General features: G+C 39.8%; 2 protein-coding genes across 5 annotated transcripts in view; both read left to right on the forward strand.

Moving 5' to 3' along the window:
- Positions 1-19,552, forward strand: part of LOC126920983 (protein shuttle craft) — a 219,593-nt gene that overhangs the window by 40,911 nt on the left and 159,130 nt on the right. The gene's annotated exons all lie outside the window — the stretch shown is intronic.
- Positions 262-19,552, forward strand: part of LOC126920979 (tyrosine-protein phosphatase 10D) — a 48,258-nt gene continuing 28,967 nt past the window's right edge. For 2 of the 4 annotated variants that reach the window (XM_050732036.1, XM_050732038.1), the window contains exon 1: positions 262-3,385. In XM_050732036.1, coding sequence (XP_050587993.1) covers positions 3,287-3,385 — 99 coding nt within the window. In that variant the 5' untranslated portion in view covers positions 262-3,286. The remainder of the gene's footprint in view (positions 3,386-19,552) is intronic. The other 2 variants (XM_050732037.1, XM_050732039.1) reach the window with 1 other exon arrangement.

Raw genomic sequence — 19,552 nt, forward strand, 5'->3', positions numbered from 1 at the left:
GTAGCGAAGCAGCTCTAGTTGGAGGAACATACAGCGAGCGAGGGAGGAAACTCGGAGCGGCGAACATGGACGGGGACGATGGCGGCGCAGCGGTTCGTAGCAGCAGGGAATACAAAAGGTGGCGGTGGTGGGAGTACTAGGTTGGGGGCTCTAACTCGATGGTAGGGAACGACGGAAAGCGGCGAATGGGGCGGGGGAGGGAGAGGGGAAACGTTGGAGGTGGTGGCGGCTGCGTCGGGTATCCGGCCGGGGCAGTAGTCGACGGTGATTCGAATGATGGTGAGACGAACGAGCGAGCGAGCGAGAGAGCGAGAGAGAGAGAGAGAGAAAGAAAGTGAATGAGAGAGAGAGAGAGAGAGAGAGAGAGCGAGAAAAACGGATGGAATGAAAAGGCAGTCAGGTTAGCCGTGCGACGGTGGGAGAGGCCAGGGACGAGGCAAGGCAAGCGATTTAGCTGCTGCTGGTTCGGCGAGCCCACGAGTTGGAGTGCCGTGAGAGTAGCCGAGGTCCTGTTGGCCGTGCCTGCAGCGGGAGAGGCGTCATGAAAGCGCGCCAGTTGACCGAGTGCACCTCAGCTCGGACGAAATCGCGTATTTGTCGTCGTTGAAGCTACCTTGCCTCTCGATTTTTGCTTTCGTGGCAAGGATTCGACTCGTGGGCCTGCTGCTCCTGGCTGTCACGAGTCCCCTTCGCTCCGTATATTACTTGTTTCACAGTGCGGAATCTCGTTTTGCTGGTTGCTAGTTCGTTTTCACGCAGCAAGAATCCGGGATACGGCGACGGATGTGTGTCGGTCGACGATGAAACGTATTCGATTTCGTTATTCCCAAGTCGCGTATACTCGTTTCGCAGAGAATTTCATCGTTTAACAGTGTGTGGTGCGTGTTGTGCGCGACGGATTGATCACGTATGTTTTGGTCTACCTTTGACATCGACGCCCGTCAAGTTGGCGAAGCAGGACAACAGGTTCCTGTCCGACAAAGAAAAGAGGACGTACGTGCGATGGTTTTCGCGGTTTTCTCTACGTTTTCCTACGATATTCGTTGGATACCTATATCGAACAGCAGTTGTTATTGACATATTGATTTTGTTGGTACGGTACGCTCGTGTTCTTTGACACGTCGTGAATCGAGTTGAATCGGAAAAAATATGAAAACTCGTTTATATCAATCAGCAGACACGCCTATATCGAACGAAAGTATAAAACATTCTTTGAGTTTCACATTTGATAACCACTCGACACCGTTGCCTAGCTGTGGCGTCTTTCACCTTGACGTTGAAACATTGAACGTACTGCCACGTTTCGGCTGATATTCTCATCATCGACCGGAATCGAGAGTGACAACCGCGTGAAATTAACCAAACGATTTTGATTCGTTCTAACGATTCGTTCTAACGATCGTATTCTTCGATCACAGCAACATACGCGGAAACGTTTCCCCTATCGAATTTCGAAAAAATTCCCATTTTTCATACGTCTTGGATTTAATTAGTTTCATTTGGAAATACGATTCGACTCGAAATAGAAAAAGTGCGTGATAAGGAGAGAAACGAAGTCACGCTGGACTGGCTCGAAGATCGATTCAAATTCATTCGGCGTTCTGTGACGTTCGTTATTTACATAATTGTACGACGTTAACGCAAGTTGTTTGGTAAACGAGAAGGGAAACGCGATAGCAGAAACAAGCTAAATAATTTTAGCGATTCGTATTTTCATATCGTTAGCATTTTCTTTTCACAAAGTGAAATTACCTCGTCGTACATTCCATTTACTTTTAAAAGAAAGTATTCGATAGAAGAAAGCGTAAAAATAAACATCCTGATTTTAATAAAAATTTATAACCGAATAATACCTTTTTGTTGAAAAAAAAAAAAAAGAAAAGAAAAGGAAAGGGAAAAGGAGAAAGAGAGGAAGGAAAATATCAAAGGAAATTACAGGATAATTCGTTTGTTTCGAGCAACTAGATCGATAGGGAATATCGAGACAATCTCACGATTAATAACGGCGACACCTTAGATTTTGTAACGCTCGGTTCGTTACGTTGTCGTTGTCTCGGATGCAGAGGGTAGCATCCCTCCGGGTCGTTATTCCATTGCACGCGCCGAAGGGCTCGGAACGAGAAGCAATAGGAGCGCGGCGAGGAAGAAGAGGAGGAAGAAGAGCAGGAGGAGGAGGAGGAGGAGGAGGAGCAGGAGCAGGAGAAGGAAGAAGAGGAGAAGAAGGATGAGGCGGAGTGTTATCTAGTTGGAACTGTTTCACGTTGCACGTTTCTCGAAGAGAAGAAACGATAGCGCACGATCTCGTTATCGAACGTTACATGCCTGTTGCCGTGTGTGGTTCGTGCTAATTCGATCGATCGTTTCGTCGAAACGGCATGCCGTTGATGCGATCGTGGTTCGTCGATTTTCTAACTCGACGTTTCATTCTCTTGGATTTGTAAACGAATCCTAGAACTTGACAAAGTAGGAAGGACAGAGAAGAGAGGTGGTTGCTGGTTAATCCAAAGTTATCTTATATAGCGCGGAGAGACGAGGCAATCCGTTCGTGATAGACAATTTGGCCGGATGTTGATTAGAAAAGATTCGGTTAACCGCGTAACGATCGTTGTAAAGCGAACGGTAGAAAATGTATGGAAAATAGTGGAGCCAAGAGGCAAGAGCCAAGAGGCAAGAAAGCCAAGAGGCACGGATTCGTGACACACGGCGACACGTGGTTGTCGTGTACCGTTTGCAACGTTCCTACCTATAGCGTGTAGAGCGAGCTAGCCGGAACAACGACAGAGGGGCGAGGACAGAAGGAGAGGAGCGTTCCGGTTAGTCAAACTCGAGTCAGCTTGCCGATGGATATGGCAGCTGTCGTTCCCCTGGTTGTTTTTCCACGATTCCATCTCGCTCGACAAGCCTATCGTCGGCATCGTGCTACCCGCGAATCGAGCGAACAGGTATCGTCGCAAGGTGTTGTTGTCCAGGCTGGGATACGCGATTCCTCGTGATAGCAGGTACGCGGCTTGCGAATCGCGGCAATTCACAGTGCGTCGTCGATCGATCGACAGACACCACGCGAGCGTTCCTCGCGCGCATTCTTAGTGACGGCCAAAGTGTTTGCCGACAGTGTGCGTGATATCGTGAGTTTCGGTGAATCGATCGTCGCTTGCAAGTAGGCCAGAGAAGAAGAGAAAGGGGGAGAATACCGTCGATCGAAAGAAGAAAGCTTCGAACTGCGAACGGAAGATCGAGAATCGCGCGTAATTCTATATATATATATATATATCGATAACTGTGCTCTATGATTTCGTTAAGGATGAAGGACGTGGCCGTCGATTCTCCGCGACCGATTTCCAGGCTACGCGGCAACCTTCTTCTGCTTCTGACGTTACTCGCAGAGGTGAGTAAGATGGGTAAAAGTTGGGGTTGGGTGATCGTACGAATCTAGGACGCGTTGTTCGAGCGCCTTTCTGTCACAGAATCCGCGCGTACGCAACAGCCCTCTACGTACATTAAGATCAAAGTTCTTTGGAAGCGTAAACTTTTAGTCCGATTGCTTGGCGAAGCAACTGTCTCGCGACTGTCACAGCCACGGAAACTGTAGTTTTCCGTCTTTTCCAATTTTCACGTTGCTATTCGTTGTACCGATCTGCGATGAATCGTTTTTCAAATTCTTTCTCTTTCCTTTGAAAGTATATTCTATGGGTAAAATTAGTCTTTAGAACGATCGAAATTCTTCTTATTTTTTATCTATAATTTAAATCTACCTTTGCAACGTATACATAGAAACAGTATACGCGTAAGCCCTCCCGTACCATCAAAGTGATAATATTAGCGAAATTCTACGAGTCATCGATGGTAATAGGTTCTTCTTCCTGACCAGATAGAATAGCTAGATTCTGATGGAAATTTACAAATTACCAGTTATTCGATTACATCGTTCGACGTTTCTTAAAGTATAGAAGTAAACGATCGATGAAAAATTGCGAAATTTATCGGAAAATTATCCGAATCTCTTAAATTTTTCTTTTTTAATTCCTAATCATTATACCGATTCGATCGTCAGTACTTGCGTTAAAGTACCCAACTACGAACATAGATTTTGCATATGAGTACGTGTACGTGTACATAGAATTTCGAAATTAGTTTCAATCTTTACCGACGTAATCGTTATAATCGTTTGCTAAATTTTCGTGCAACATATGTAACAGTATTCGTTATAACAGTATAGCGTTGTTCTAGCTATCCGAGTCAAGTAATTTTCCTTTATCTTTAAACTTTATTTTAAACTATTTAAGTCTACGCAGTTTAAGAGTAGGCCGATTTTGGCTATAAACAGTAAAGGGTGAAACTGCTTGCGTTTAACGTCGACGACCCCTCCTCGTCCAACGCAAACAAGTTTGTCTTAATAATATATATCATGAATATAATAACAAGATGAAGAAGAAGAAGAAGAAGAACAACGTCAACGATAATGTTAATGATAATGATAGTAAATATTCTCAGCTGTTGTTATTATAATTCAGCGGCGCGTGCGTATTACTTAACTTTTTAACTTCTCCAAGTGGTTTTCTTGTTTATTTCACTAGTTGTCTCGTATAACATCTTCTCGCTGTCTCAGACAAGCTAATCATAGGAGTTATTCGAATCGTTTTGTCGTTTTTCGTATTTTTTTTTTTTTTTTTTAAGTTTGTTATATGTTTTGTTCGATCGTATCTATCCTTGTTGGATGTAAACGGCGCGTTATTTTCTCACGCCCGTTCGTCGTTACATCGAAGTATTTGCAATACGCGACAAATTTGATTATTCTGGAATTTTCGAATTTTCGATACTTTCGCGAGCTACCGTAAATGGACGCGCGCATCACATTTCGGAAGAGAATAATATTTCTGTTATCAAATATTTTCGATGAAATATTTTACCTGACCCACCGTAGAGAATAAAGTTAGCAGCGGATTCGTCGGTTGAAAAGTTGCCCAACTCGATGGTAGATTTCACGAGTTTCGCGATAGATGCGAATCGGATCTCGTCTCGAGCTGTGGTCAGCGATCGGTGAAGGGGAACACACGGTCGGTATCTAGTCTTCTTTTGCTCGGCTGATTTGTGTCTCCGGGTTGCGAAACTCGGTTGACTTTCCCAACGTGAGAGAACGTCGCCTCGTATCCGGTGCGATGCCCACTGACCTTTGATTTTCAATGATCCGTTCGACCACGCGAACGTTGTTTATCCAAAGGTCGATGCATGCGTTTCGACGTCTCGACACGCTGGATTTCCGTCGGTTTTGAAACGTTTCGTATCGCGGAAGTTGCGAATTGCAAAATTCCCACCGGAATAATTTTGCGTTTGCCGCGAAAATTTTGCTTGGCGATTTTATTGAATGCTTCTTGTGCAAACTCGCGGCTCCCATGTCCAGGCATATTGCTCGTCTCAACGTAATTGCGATTCGTATCCGATCTTATCCGGTGGCATTCGATGTTTTAGAGTTTGATAAGACTGCGGGTTTCGTTTATGGTTCGACTAAGCGAGTTCCGTGAGTTGTTCGATTTAAAAAGATTGAGATAAGAATAGGAAAGCGCGTGGCTTTTCGAGGGTTTGTTATATCGTTATTCTTTTTCTCCTTTATTTATAGTTGCGTCAATTAGTGGCTTTCAGTCATTAACGACACAAAAAAAAAATGAGAAGTTACGATTACATATTACCGTACAATTTAATTGCATTTTACGTAATTTACTAGTTCTTGTATTCGTTTAACTCGCTTTTTTTTGTAATTGTAAAATTGTTGTTTATAAGTAGAATATTTCTGCTACGAAGGTAACGCACCGAAAGTAGTTTTTATCTTGTCATAAGACGAAATAGATCGCTTTCGACTAATTTCTATTTTATTTGTCTCTTTTAAGCGAATAATAAATACCTTGGAATTTACATATCGTGCTTTCTATGTATCTCAGTTGTAAACGATATAATCGAATTATCTTAGAACGTAATATTTGTTTCAATATCGTATATGTGTATCGTTGTCACATTGAACAAACGAACAAACGAACAAACGAACGAACAAATAATATTTATTCTTAGAATCGTTTTAATTTTCATTATTTTTTTCGTTGTACGTGTCTGAATTTGCATGCACGACGCGATACCTGTGATAATGCACGTATACGTAAGACCGTAAAGAAATCTGTATTTCTGACGCAGTTCGTATAGTAGTAATCGGAATTTACTCGAAGATGTCGGGATATCAACGTCAGAAAACTTTTATTCAAGTACCTTAAATATCACGAATGGTCATCTTTATCGAGCCTTACCCTCTACGTATACGTATCTCTTATTATCGATAATGGGGAAAATTTGATCCAGAAGGATAAGTACGATGGTGAACGCGACATCTTTTTCAAAGTCGTGCGTTTCGAGATTTCAAGCCCATCGATGTTTTTTTAAACCGGACTATACATATAGTCTTATTTATCATCTTATTATAGTTTTATTATATCGTAGCCAAGATTAAGACCGATTCAAAGATTTATTTATAATACCGTGATATCCACGTGACGTTGAATACGAGGAACTCGGAAACGTTCGATAATAGCTGCGAATAATTCGATGACTACGATAGGCAGACCGAGGAAGGAAAATTTATTTCAACAAACGTTCGAAACGATGATTTTCCGCGTTTCCGTGAACGATCGACCCACGACTCCGTTCGCGTAGCTCGCAATTTTAACGCGTTCTCGAATATTTTCAAACGTTGTAGAAATATCATGATCAACTGTTTGTTCGATTACGCTTCTCGGAAACGGACTCAAAGTCGTAAGATCCGGCGAACGCGCAGCTTATCGAATGACAGACCGATCCGAAGTTTTCCGAGTTTCGAACATTTTGCTATCGAAGATCACGCGAATATCATCTTATTACGGACTTGTCCTAACCTCGGTTATACCTATATAACCTATATACGTAAGCAGCATGACAACGGTATACAGGCTGGTACTTAAAGGCTTAAAAAAATCATCGTCCACCTTGAAATATCGAAAAATACGACTTTGAGGATAATTTCACGATTACTATAGCATTTGCGATGTTAATCAAATATGCTCGATAACGAGTTGGATAGTTAAGGTACTCGAACCAGCTAGGGGCCACTGCGCGTGTACAGGTGTCTGCGTACATACATACGCATGCATGCGTGCATACATATCAAGGCATCGGCAGTACCTAGGGTTCTATATACACGTTCGTTAAATTATTCTTCGTTATACCTGAATACGTTGCGCGTGTAAAGAGTTCTTTGAAGTATATTTCGTGGAATTATTTTCCTGCGATTAGCAAATAATATATATAGAAAAGTAGAAAAATGCGAGATAATATTGCGCAAACGCTTTTATTTACCGTTTAACGAGTACCGTGAAATCGTAGAATATCGTTGGAACAAATGAAAGTTCAAGCACGAAGGATTACTAGGTGTCTCACGGTTTATCGACCAAAGGAAAGTTTCTTTAGCGAAAGTACCGTTCTGCGAGCCCCGTGGCGAATGAAATCGCCATTCGTTCGATCGGACAACGCCCATTTCGATTGTTTTTAAAGACCAAGATATTGTTTATCGTTTTCGAATGTCGTTTCGTATAGAAAATCGATGCTCGAGCGCCGAGCTGCTGCAAACTACTTTAGGTTATTCACGTATGCTGGTGCACGGTAACTAGGCTAAGTGAAAGTGAATAAAGCAACGATCGGCATAAACGCGATGCAAAGCGAATACCCGGGGTGCGGACACGCGTTGAAGGGCAGAAAAAATAGCAGAATTTTCCTGCGTTTCACAGTATATCGAAACGTTAGAACACCGTTACTATTACGAGAGATTAAAGTAGATTCGTAATATTTAAGGTAATAGAACTTTACCAAACTTATACGGTACACGACAAAGTCGGTAGTCATTTTACTGTATAGTATATTATTCGTAAAACGTTGCTAATTCGTAAAATTTTTACACCGCTTAAATATTCTATCGTAAACTGTAGCAGGATGTACGTTAGCGGTGAAAATGTGCGAGGTAAATGTGTCGTTTCAATTATTATACCTCTAATACCTTTTAACTCGAACGTGTATTTGGTTCGGTTTTCAGTTTGAAGATTTAAATATTTCGGCGAAATAATGGACGAAAAGTTATATTTCCGGACTACTTCCCGATCGTAGCATCGTTCTTTGAATATAAATTTTATTCGCAGTCATCATAAACGTTTATGCTTTCTTTTAATTTAGTTTCAACAAATCGGGCGCATATTTTCGATTTATTTGAAAATAACGTTAACAAATTCAACCTTCTCTTTTTAACTTCAATTCTACAAAATGAATAGACTTTGCGTTCTTTTATTTGCCACATTTAAGATAAATTTATTAGTTTAATTTATCAGTTATTATTACGTTTTTGCGCATGTGAAATGCCATCGACGTACTGTAATAACATAAATAACAGATTTATAAGCTTTAATAGGAAAATGTAGATTTCGAACGAAGAAAACGATCCATGGTGGTCTGGAAAACAAGTAATAAAATAATAATTAACTCGAGACTATGCGATAGAACCGATAAAGTAAAGGCCATCTGTTTCAATTTGTCGAAACGAGTTGACCTTATGGACAAACGAGTACTTTTTTCTGTTTTTTCTCGTTCGTACGTAATTAAATGACTCTAACGATTTTGATATATAAATTGATCTTTAAATCGTCCGCGATAATTAACGATCGGTAACGTTCGTAATTGTGATACTTTCGTACAAAAATATTCTAAAATTGGAAAATTTCTAATATTTTGCGTCGATGGTATTTCGAAAGGACCGCTTTCGTTAATTTTCCATCGAATTGGTGAAATCGAACGGCAAAATGATATGAATCGAATGGAACGAAAACTGAAATGTTATTAAGCTTCGGTTAATTACGTACATGTTCTCTTATATGCATATAATGTTTATATAAAGTAAAACGTCTATTATATAAATATAAATATGGACGCTGTATGATCGATATTAATATATTTTCTACTCTTTTAAACTTCAAAGCGCGCTGAATCTCAACATTGACAAATCTTTCAACAAGTAGACAGATCGAGAAATCAAAGGGAAGACCAAAGGGAAAGAACGTGATAAGCGATTTGTTATATAGCGTAGTGACATTTTCCAATCGTCGATCGTTATAATACTGGATATATAATACATCAATTATTTACGAAACATTGTACATATGTTTTCCTATATTTTTGTATTTTTATATATCTTATATACCTTTGGATTTAAAAAGTTATTCCTTCGTCAAGCTAATTTGTCCAATTCTGTCGTAAATGAGCGACGTCGAAATAAAGAGGCGAATAAAATTGTCGATTTTTACCTCGTGCGTGCGCTTTAAATACAATAAATCCAGGGAATACATCGAAGAAAGATATTCGCTTTTATCGAATCTGTTTTAATCAAACGCGAAGAATAATTTTCTTCGGCAAAAGACAAAGTAGCAAAATACGCGTAGCAAAGAAAGATACGAGCTTTTCAGATTCTTTCGAGTAAAGCAGACGAAGAGAGAGAGAGAGAGAGAGAGAGAGAGAGGGAAGTAGACGATCATGTGGAAGCAGATGTATAATGGGATATCGTGCTGCTAGCGTTCTACTTGAAGAAAGATCGCGTTAGAAACGTATAATACCTCACTGGACCATATATACTTTCTCTTGGAGTAACTTGCTGCATCTTTGAGCAGATACTCGGAGGAGAACTACAGGCTTCATACGGATTTCTCGAATCATCGTCGAATCGTGTGCAAATCGAGCCATGGATAAATGTTTTCTCTCGCCTTCTTTTCCTCGAAACGTCGCGTAGATCAAGATGTTGCGTCAGTTATTATTCGCATCGTCGTTTCTTCTTCCGCAGTATCGTTTCGATATTTTTTCACGAACGAGGACAGGTTGGTCGATGCAAAAGCGATTCCGCTCATGTTCGCGAGCTAGCATGCGAATTGTTTGCGGTATTTTCGCTAGACGTGATGGGATTGAGAGAAAGCCGTGACATTATTGGCCCAGAATTCGGGGCTCACGACCGCGTGCTAATTTAAGTACTTGCTACGAGGACCCTGTCCGTCCAATGGATGGCAAATAACTGTGACGTATCGCGTTGTCGGCTTCAAATTGTGCGCGTTGCGTTATATACTCGCTGCTCGCTGCTCGCTGCTTACTGCTTACGATGTATTACGTCGCCGTGTGGACGTTTCGTTGGTCAATATACCGCGAAAGACTTCCGTCAGCACCGTGTTTCTCATCGATAACGACCCGTCATCCAGCTAACAACAAAATTCTCTGCTCGAAAACATCTTGAAAAAGCTTTTCATTGAAAATTCGTGCCGTCATAAACGACGTTTATTATCCGTTTGTTCTTTTTCGATATTTTATTCCTACTGTTTTACATCTACCGCGTTTCAACACCTACTTTCCCATCCAACGATGGATTTTTCGATAATGCGAACCCTTTGTCGCTCGCAGGTAGCTCGTTGAAGCAAAAACATGCTCGTTCCCTCGATGGGTCGATCTGATTCATCGTAAACGTTGCTCGGGGACGGAACGATGTCTTTTCCTGCTTGTGCATGATATTACGATACGATACGAAGCTAGAATGCTTTGACAGATAAGCGACAGAGTACTTTGCAAATTGGATGGAAATTTGTGAAACTACGTGACAATCTGTTTTTGACGCGTAGTAGTAGTAAGATAATTAGAAATAGACGTGAAAGGACGATGTGAGATATATATATATATAATTGGTTACGTTCTTTCCATTTAATGCGTTTATTGGCACTTTCAAGAAATTAGATGGCAATGTAAAATATCAAATAAAATAAAGGCGCAACACTCGTTGGTTAGAGATGGCTGAAAAATGGGAGAAACTGTCGGAACGATATATTTGAAAATAAGGGGGCTCGAGACAAAGTTATTTGAAAAGATATAAGAATTCCGTTAGTGTTCGTGGTCGTTAAGTAGACGTGTATTTAGTTGGAAGAATAATCATCAAGATAAAAGTTGATACAAGACGAAACAATTACAGTCGCGATCGTTTACGCTTTTACGATATTTATTCTACTTAATTTTGTTTTTCGATTCGTTTCCACGAGGCTTTGCTTTTATACGGTTAGCCGTGTAAAAGCAATCAGTTGCGCTCTCATAATTTTCTAATGGTTAGAGACATTGTCTGTAAAGTAAACGAGAAAAATACCGACGCGAAAATTAGAAAGATAAATAAATAGATAAACGAAATACGTAGGTTATGCTTTGACGTAAAAATCGGTTGTAATTTTCTTTGATATTTCGCGGAATATTGTTATTTTTATAGGTTGTTATTTTACAGATGTTGGCGGTCGAGTGATTATCGGTAGATGAAAATTATTATCAAGGTCGTTATTTCGCTATTTGTCACCGTTGTTCGCGTTTATTACTAAACTGCAAAATCAAAAATACGAAAAATCTTCCGTTTGTAAACGCAAAATAAGATATAATAAAATCGAACGTACAATGTGCAATAAACGAACGAAGCACGCGTGCCGAATTATTGGCTGAACGTTTGGTAGGGAAACGGTTAATGTTTTGAAAGAGTGGTCGTACAACGAGTGCTCTGATTTAACCTGGCACGTTATCGGCTCGGAATTGTAACGATATCGAGATGGCCGTATTACGAGTAACGAGCGTGCACGTGACAAGCAATCAGTTTGCATTTAGTACGACGACAACGCGTGTACGCTGTGCTCTTTGTTCGTTGGTTAGCGTGTCGTGTAAAAGTTTTGCAACCTGGCAGTTGGATAGCGATGCAGAAATTCATTCGTCGTTTATCGCGGAACGTTAAATACGCTTTGTTTTCGTACGTTATTCGATCGATACTTTGATCGTTACTGTATCCGAATGAATAAAAATTGCATTTTTACAAAATTGTATATTAAATTCTTCTTAACTACGTACGTACGTATAAGATATTAAAAGAACCAAAAGAATAAAAGCGTTTAGAAGCGATATTTCAAACATTTATCGTATCATAAGTAGGACGATTTTTCATTGAATGTTTGATATTCGTATTCTCTCTCTTTGATTACTGCTACGGAAAGGCAGAGCTTTAAATCGTCATATCCGTCGTTCTTAGAAATCTTAGGAAATTATCAAAAGAAAAAGAAAGGACAAGTTATCGTTTTATATTCTACTTACTCGCAATTATCGTTTTTACAAACGATAGTATAGATCGGCAATAGTATCGGAAATATCTCGTACGACGACTAAGGTCGCGGAACGTTATTATTTTGTTCGTCATCGTCGTCGTTATTATCGTACCTAGGTAGGATTTTGTTTGGCAATTATAGAAGGAGGACGTTGTGATTCGGCAGAATTTTTCACTCTTCTTTGAAACGTAAGAATCGATCGTTGCTACAAAGTGATAATCCATCCAACGGAGGAAATGCTGGCCGTAAGTGGAGCTCGGCGAAGCACCGGAACTTGGCTTGAACGGAATAGCGGTGCTGGAAAACGCGTGCAAGGGCAAGTGCAGAGGCAAGTGCAGAGGCTGCGTGTGGTTGCCTGTGGTCGCTCGTTGCTCTGCTACGCGTGTCTCGCATCCGGATATGAGCTCGGGGTACATCCTGGTCTAGCCAGAGAGGATGCGGCCGCGTGCGCAACGAAAATAGAGCAGACGGGAGAAATAAACGAGCAAACTACTCGACGCACCGCGTCGTACCGGGACCTCGCGCGTATCGCGTTGTCACGAGATCGAGCTACTTACATGCCGCGTGAATAACTTTCGAGGAAAAGAAACGCGCGATCTCGAAAGAAACTCGAACGGCGCGAAGCAAAATTTTAATCGACCGGTAGAAACGCGAGCGTTTCCTTCCATGCGATTCGAGTTTTCTTCGTATAGGTGTCGAGATATGCGAGATTCGAGCGATCGAAACGCGAGTACCAGCGAAATAAAATGCGATTCTTTAGCGACGGAGAATGTCAATTTCAATGTAAATTTCAACGAATACGGCGAAAGACGTTATATTTAGCGTTTTATATTCGTTTTATAAGATACAGCTATGATTAAGTAAATTCCAACTATTGGCCTGTTTCGCGAATAATACGGTCCAGATATCGAATTGGTTTTCACGTACTGGACAAAAATGATCACATCTTTTTTATCTTTTTACGTCGAGTTCGCCGTTTGAATTTCATGAAATTTCGGCGCTAACAATTTCCGTTGTTTCGAACTTAACGCACCGGATAACCCAAAAGCGAATTATCGTACAAATAAATTCAAAGTCGTTTATTCTCGCTGTGATACTGTAAAGTAAATGGTAAACCGTGAAAGTGCATACCGTACCAGTGACAAACGTTGTTCGATAATTGGATGGTAAAATTAACGATTAACCGCGTTCTTTGTTCCGCCTATGCTTGTGCCGCTTACACTCTCTCGTTCGCAAGTCAATCGGGACATCCGCTAGTTTCGCGTGGAACGTGGTAAACGAATCCAAAATACGCGGTAAAGATATCGAAGAGTCAAAATAACGAACAACGAATTCAGGCCTACGTCTTGAAGCGCGCAGTGAAAGTGCTCGCACGCGAATATTTATGCATGCGCGCATGTTTCGTTCGTCCTTCGATCCAAGTACCACGATCAAGGAAAATTTTAACCGATTAGATTAACCGAAATTCAGAGAAACTTTCCAAAATTCGTATCCGACTCGTGGAATCGTTCATTATGGACGATAATAACGACGTCGAAGCAATGGAAAATTGAATAATTCGATCGTTTCTCACCGTACTCTATCTTTTGAAACGTCTACGGAGTTAATAATTTCGAGCGAAACGTTTCAAAGAGTAGGTAAAATTCCTATCTGGGATATTTTTTGATTAATGATTCTACGTCAAATAATTGAAACGATATAAATCGAGTTTAAGCAACTGAAATAATTTAAACGGAATCGACGAGACGTTTATTTGATTACGAAAATTAGGATCCTGGTTGTTCCAAGTGGATGACAAAAAGAGTCGTTTAAACGTGGATACATAACGCAGACGCGAGAAAAAGAAACGATTAAAAGACCACCAGTCGGCTACTTTTCTTCTACACCCTGTGACATCGGAATACCGGGATCCTTTTGACGCGCGTGGTGCATCATTTGCATTTTTATCGCTCGCCATTTGATATCTACTTTTGCACGCGGAATAGCCGCGCGAGTGAAACAAATTGGACGATTTTCCACGCGTGGGGATATTCCGTCCCTATTCAGAATTTCTGGGAATTTCTAATTGGAGATTTTTAAGAAGCGGTCGTCGATCTGAACGATAACGCGGAACACGTTTCCGTTGAAACGAGACAATATCGAAAAATGGAAAGTATGCGATATCGAGAACGAAAAGAAAACTCGTATAGTATACCAGATAACATGTGTTCTATCTATGCATTCGACATTTTATTTTTTAATTATACCCATAGAAATAATATCGATATCGATATAATAGTTGGACAAATAAAAAAAATATTTCCAAATATTTTTACAATATAAATTTCTTTGCCATCCAAGTTGATTTTCTACGAATTTCTACGGATCTCGCGGTAAAACGATCCTTGATACTCGTTAGCTGCTCGTGGTACTTTGCCACGAACGTCCCCAGATTTGCATACAATGTTTCGATTTATCGTAATGCGAACCGACGGATTTCGTTTCTCTCGTTCTTCGTATAAATTAACTTGCCTCGGATTATCGTTATACAAATGCTGTATCTTTCAACTTTTATTTATAGCGTTTCATCGGCGTATTTCTTCATTTTGCAAACTTTTGTCAACTTCTTTGGTAATCACGGCATTCCGTTCCTGTTCCTGGAAATTCGAAACGCTTTGACAACGCAACACGCATCGCAGTCGAACTTTGGTCGAACATCGGTCCTTCGCTGCTTGGCCATTCCTTCGATGGTGTCGTAGATCGTGAAATAGAGGCGATAGAGACCTTAATATCAAAACCTTGATATTTCATTCGCATTTCGATCTAATACACGTCAGTCTATCGATGCGTTGACTTTCGTGTCTCGGCTTTAATCGGATATAAATCAATTTTCTACTCTATCGTAATTTAACGCCTACGTTTCTCTCTACGATGTACTCGCACTTGTACGATCGGTACTCTTCCCAGTCCAGAAAGGTTAAGACGTTGTTCGACGTTTCTGGTCGTCTGTGCGCGTTCCTTTGTCACGAACAGCTCGCTCGGTTCTCAAGGGGACTGCCTTTCACTAATCTGCATCCGACGCGTCGGCAGACGATTTTTGTTTTTAAAGCCACGACGTTTGACGTCGAACGTCAAGCGTAAAACTGTCAAACGGAAAAGGGTAAATTTTAACGCACCGCGTAACATCTCTCCTCGCGTACGATAGAAAAAAGGCGTTTCGATCGTTGGTGTTTGCGTGGATTAAAAGCGTTTTACGACTGGTCGAAGAACCGTTCTCCGCCGCCTCCGCTCTTTCGAGATATATGTGTTTGTGTATGTGTGTGCGTGTATGTCCGCAAAGTTCCGTTACGCCGCGCATAATTACGCGAGTCCAACTCAGACATCTAGAAACGCGTTTTGCGTGGGTACAATAGCTAGAACCATCGAGCAAACTACGTAGCTAGCGATATCGAATCTAACGACGCCTATCGGAAGAGTTGTCAGGGAACGCGGGTACCTTGCGCGGCAATCTCTTGAAACGGATACTTGCACGTTCAGGTTATTTGGCACGTGTACGACGAAAGATGGAGAATGGTTTGCAGGAAAGGCTGAAACTTTGCACGGAAAATTTTGAAAGCAGAATTTAATATTATTTTCTCTTAGATATGTACGTTTTCGATAAATACACGCAGATAGAATAGGCGATGGAATATGATTTTTCCTATTTCTACCATCTTCTGTTTTACTTATTTCCTACTCTACCATATATGCTCTAAACACCCTCTAAGCCTAACGATAATAATAACGGTAATAATAATAATAATAATAATACGTTGTTTCCACTTGCTCTTCTCTTTAAACAAATTTCGATATATCTAAGTTGCTTCGAAACCACGATTACATATCAAAAATATGATGTTGCTGCAACTACGAATATCTTACGATCTTACGAATAACCGAAATATCGTTGTTTGGAAATCAATGAACCAGCTACCGTGGAAAATTTCCGCGATTGGTGTACTTGGAGAGTTGCATGCTCGTAGGGGCGATTACGTAAATCTTTAATTACGCACAGCCAAAAGTTACAGAAGCGCGCGCTTACGCACATACCGTCATCGGTCAAAGTGGAACGCGCAGTGTACCAAACGCGTTTGGAAACCGTTTGCTTCTTGCATCGCGTTGCTCCTTTCCCGATTAATTATGTCACGGTTTCGTCACGATTTCTATTTTTCGCTCAAGTAAATCGCTTTTAACGCAACGTAATTGATCACTGTACAGCGTGGTGTAAATGATTTCTAACGATAATAATTCGATATTTGGTTAGACGAGAAAATTTTGAACGAATAACGTTTGGCCCGTGTACGAGACATTTATGACGATCGACCGCCGTTGTTGAATCTCTGTTCTTTTTTTTCAAACGTATAGAAGTAAGATGGTTCGATTGCTTTTTTTTCCTTTTTTTTCTCTCTCGATATATCATAATTTCCAGTTAATTTATTAAAACGATAGATCATCTTTTATTTCGATAAGACCGTCGGACTTGGCAAACTATATATTTTCTATATATTTTTCATCGAGTTTTAAAGGAAATTCTCTATTTTTCCCGTGTCAATCAACGCCTACTTGGCGAAATATCTAAATCTTGCCTGACCTTCCTCTTCCACGACTCGCAAATGACTCGAGAGCTTTCGTTCGAAACGCTGTTACTGGCATACACCCCACCGTTCCCATAAATATCCAGACACTTTGATATATCTCGCCACGAAATGTAAATTCTGCCGCCGTACGTAATAATCGATTAATAGCAAATTAAATATCACGAGCGATGGAATAAAGCGATTCGTGGAATGGAAAGATGATAAATTGGTAGAAATAATAAATTAAATAAAATAAATGCTATTAATAAATGGTTTTTTATGTAATCAACAGGTAATAAATTTGAATGATCGATCAAATGTACGATTAATCCATGTAACGTCTATTTCGAATACCACGTAGGTACTACTTCTTACTTACAGAGCTTAAAGAAAAATCTTCTTTGCCGATGACTTGAAAATTACACGATCTCGAGATAAAAGAGTTTCCCACGCAACAACGTACCGAGGCATTGTGATTTAATTATTTCGTAGTTTGCAAAATAATGGCCGTTTAAAATGGCTGCAGATCCTTCTTACTCGTAATTTCGTTATTAAATCGATACATCGCGAACGGAGCAGGTATCGTACTTTCGAGCGGTACGTACAGCTGTATAAATTCAAAAGTAGAAATCGATTCGCACGATATATTAATAACACGGTAACGTTAATAACTCGAAAGATAGGCAAATATATCGGTTATGTAAAATTCGAAGCTTCGACTCTGTTCGAAAAATAACGGACGATGTGGAAAAAGTGACTAATAACTCGAATAAATGGAGTTTTAGTTGGATCGTTTCTCTTTTGTTCTTTCTTTTTTTCCTGTTTCCTTTCTGCAGAATTCGTCGATTGCGTAAAACGTCGTATTACACAAGTTAGCAGAAACGTATCGAGCATCTGGTAAACAGGAAGTCGGATCGTTAAGCACACGCAGATCTTATCCGACGATTACCGGTTGGATTCAGCTATTGTCAGGATATTGCATCGTCGGATTAGATCGTTTCGCGGAAGGACGGTCGTTGTTGGCAGTTTCGCGGATAGTCTTTTGTGCATTAAATCGATCGAACCTGTGATTTTCTTTTATTTGCGAGTGTTGCGACTTTGGTTACCTGGAATCGCTACGTTATATTAGCTTTGCGTATGCCTGTACGGTACAACGATAAAAGTCTTGAGAAACTTTGACTCAAAGATAATCGTACATGTACGTTTTGTTATACAGGTGCATGCAGGTCCTTCCATGCCGAATGACGGAACTTTCCTTCGTAATATTTCATTGCGGGGATATGAATCGTTCGAATTATTTAACATACTATTTAAATTATCGCGAGGATATGAATTTTCATTTTGACTTTAGTCCTAATTTTTCGCTAATCCGCTAATCCGATTTACCGTAAAGATAATTCTTCGTTTTTAACAAGAACGATTATCGTTATCCAACTCTCTACGCATAAACTATTATAACTGTCGTTACCTAGTTTCGATGCTTTTAATCTCAAAGCACTTGAATTATTCGTACTTTGCGTATATGACAGTTTCGTTAAACGAATACTTGTTTATTTTATTTAGCGATATATAAATGTCAACGTTTACTTTTTCTATTTACTATTTTCGTTAACCGAATCGTTAAATTAATAATACAGATACATCTGTATCTTTTTAGTTGGCTCGATCGTCGCTCGAATATAGTTTATCTTTGAAACGAACGAAACAACACCCAAGAGAAATCTCTGAGCGTCTCTAAGGAGAGGAATAGTTACATTCTATATTCGAGAGACTGGCAATTAAGCGATTAAACGACGATGTAGCTCGTCTTTCTAGGTCGACAGATTCAAGAATGAATTTTGCTTTAATCGTTTTCAATGAAACGGTAATATCTAGTAATGCTATTTAAGAAAAGCGGTTAATCTATTGTTTTTCTTGTTCCTACGATCGGTCGGCAGAAATTATTTCTTTTATGCGTAGTCGCATAAAAACACGCGCGCGCGCGCACATATACAGAGTGTTTTACAGTTAAGCCAACGTTTCATAATAGAAATACATGCTTGAAATTCCAAATGTTTGTTTCTTGTTTGAGATACCTTATCGAATATATCGTAGCATTTTAGTCGTTTAACGTACGTATATTCCACGAGTTAAGTGACAAATTACGGTGAATGAGCTACGTTATCTCATTTTGTTTGATTTCTGTGTTAGCTGCACCATTCGTATGACAAGAACGTTTACGACACGTATTTAAAAATTATACCTATTGCTTAATAATCAACATTTGTGACACGAGCATTTACGCGAAAAATAAATAAAGAAAAGTTTTAAAAGTTTCATTTATATTTCTTCATTATTATTTCTTTCTTTATCCAGATTCTACGATTATATCAATATTTAAACAGATATTTATAGCGCTATGATAAACCATTTTCCTCGAAGCAAGACATTTTTTCTATGTTTCGGATTCGCGTAGCGATCTCTCGTCGAATATCTGTTATTTCGATACGTATTTTATACTTTAAAACGAAATATTTTATCTGTACTTTCCAACTTATTCTACCTTTGTATCGCATATATATGTTATTTTCCTGCATATTTCTTAATAGATCGGACAAAATTTATAAAATAAAAAAGAGACACAATTTTAAACGTATATAATTTGATATATTTCGGAATAAAGATAACGTATGTTACTTTTAAACAAAATATCTTACGAAATAACCGAATCAAAGTAACTCTTCGTACTTTTCCTTCGTCGAATTCATA

The sequence above is a fragment of the Bombus affinis genome, chromosome 10, assembly GCF_024516045.1.
Source record: "Bombus affinis isolate iyBomAffi1 chromosome 10, iyBomAffi1.2, whole genome shotgun sequence".
NCBI lineage: Eukaryota > Metazoa > Arthropoda > Insecta > Hymenoptera > Apidae > Bombus > Bombus affinis.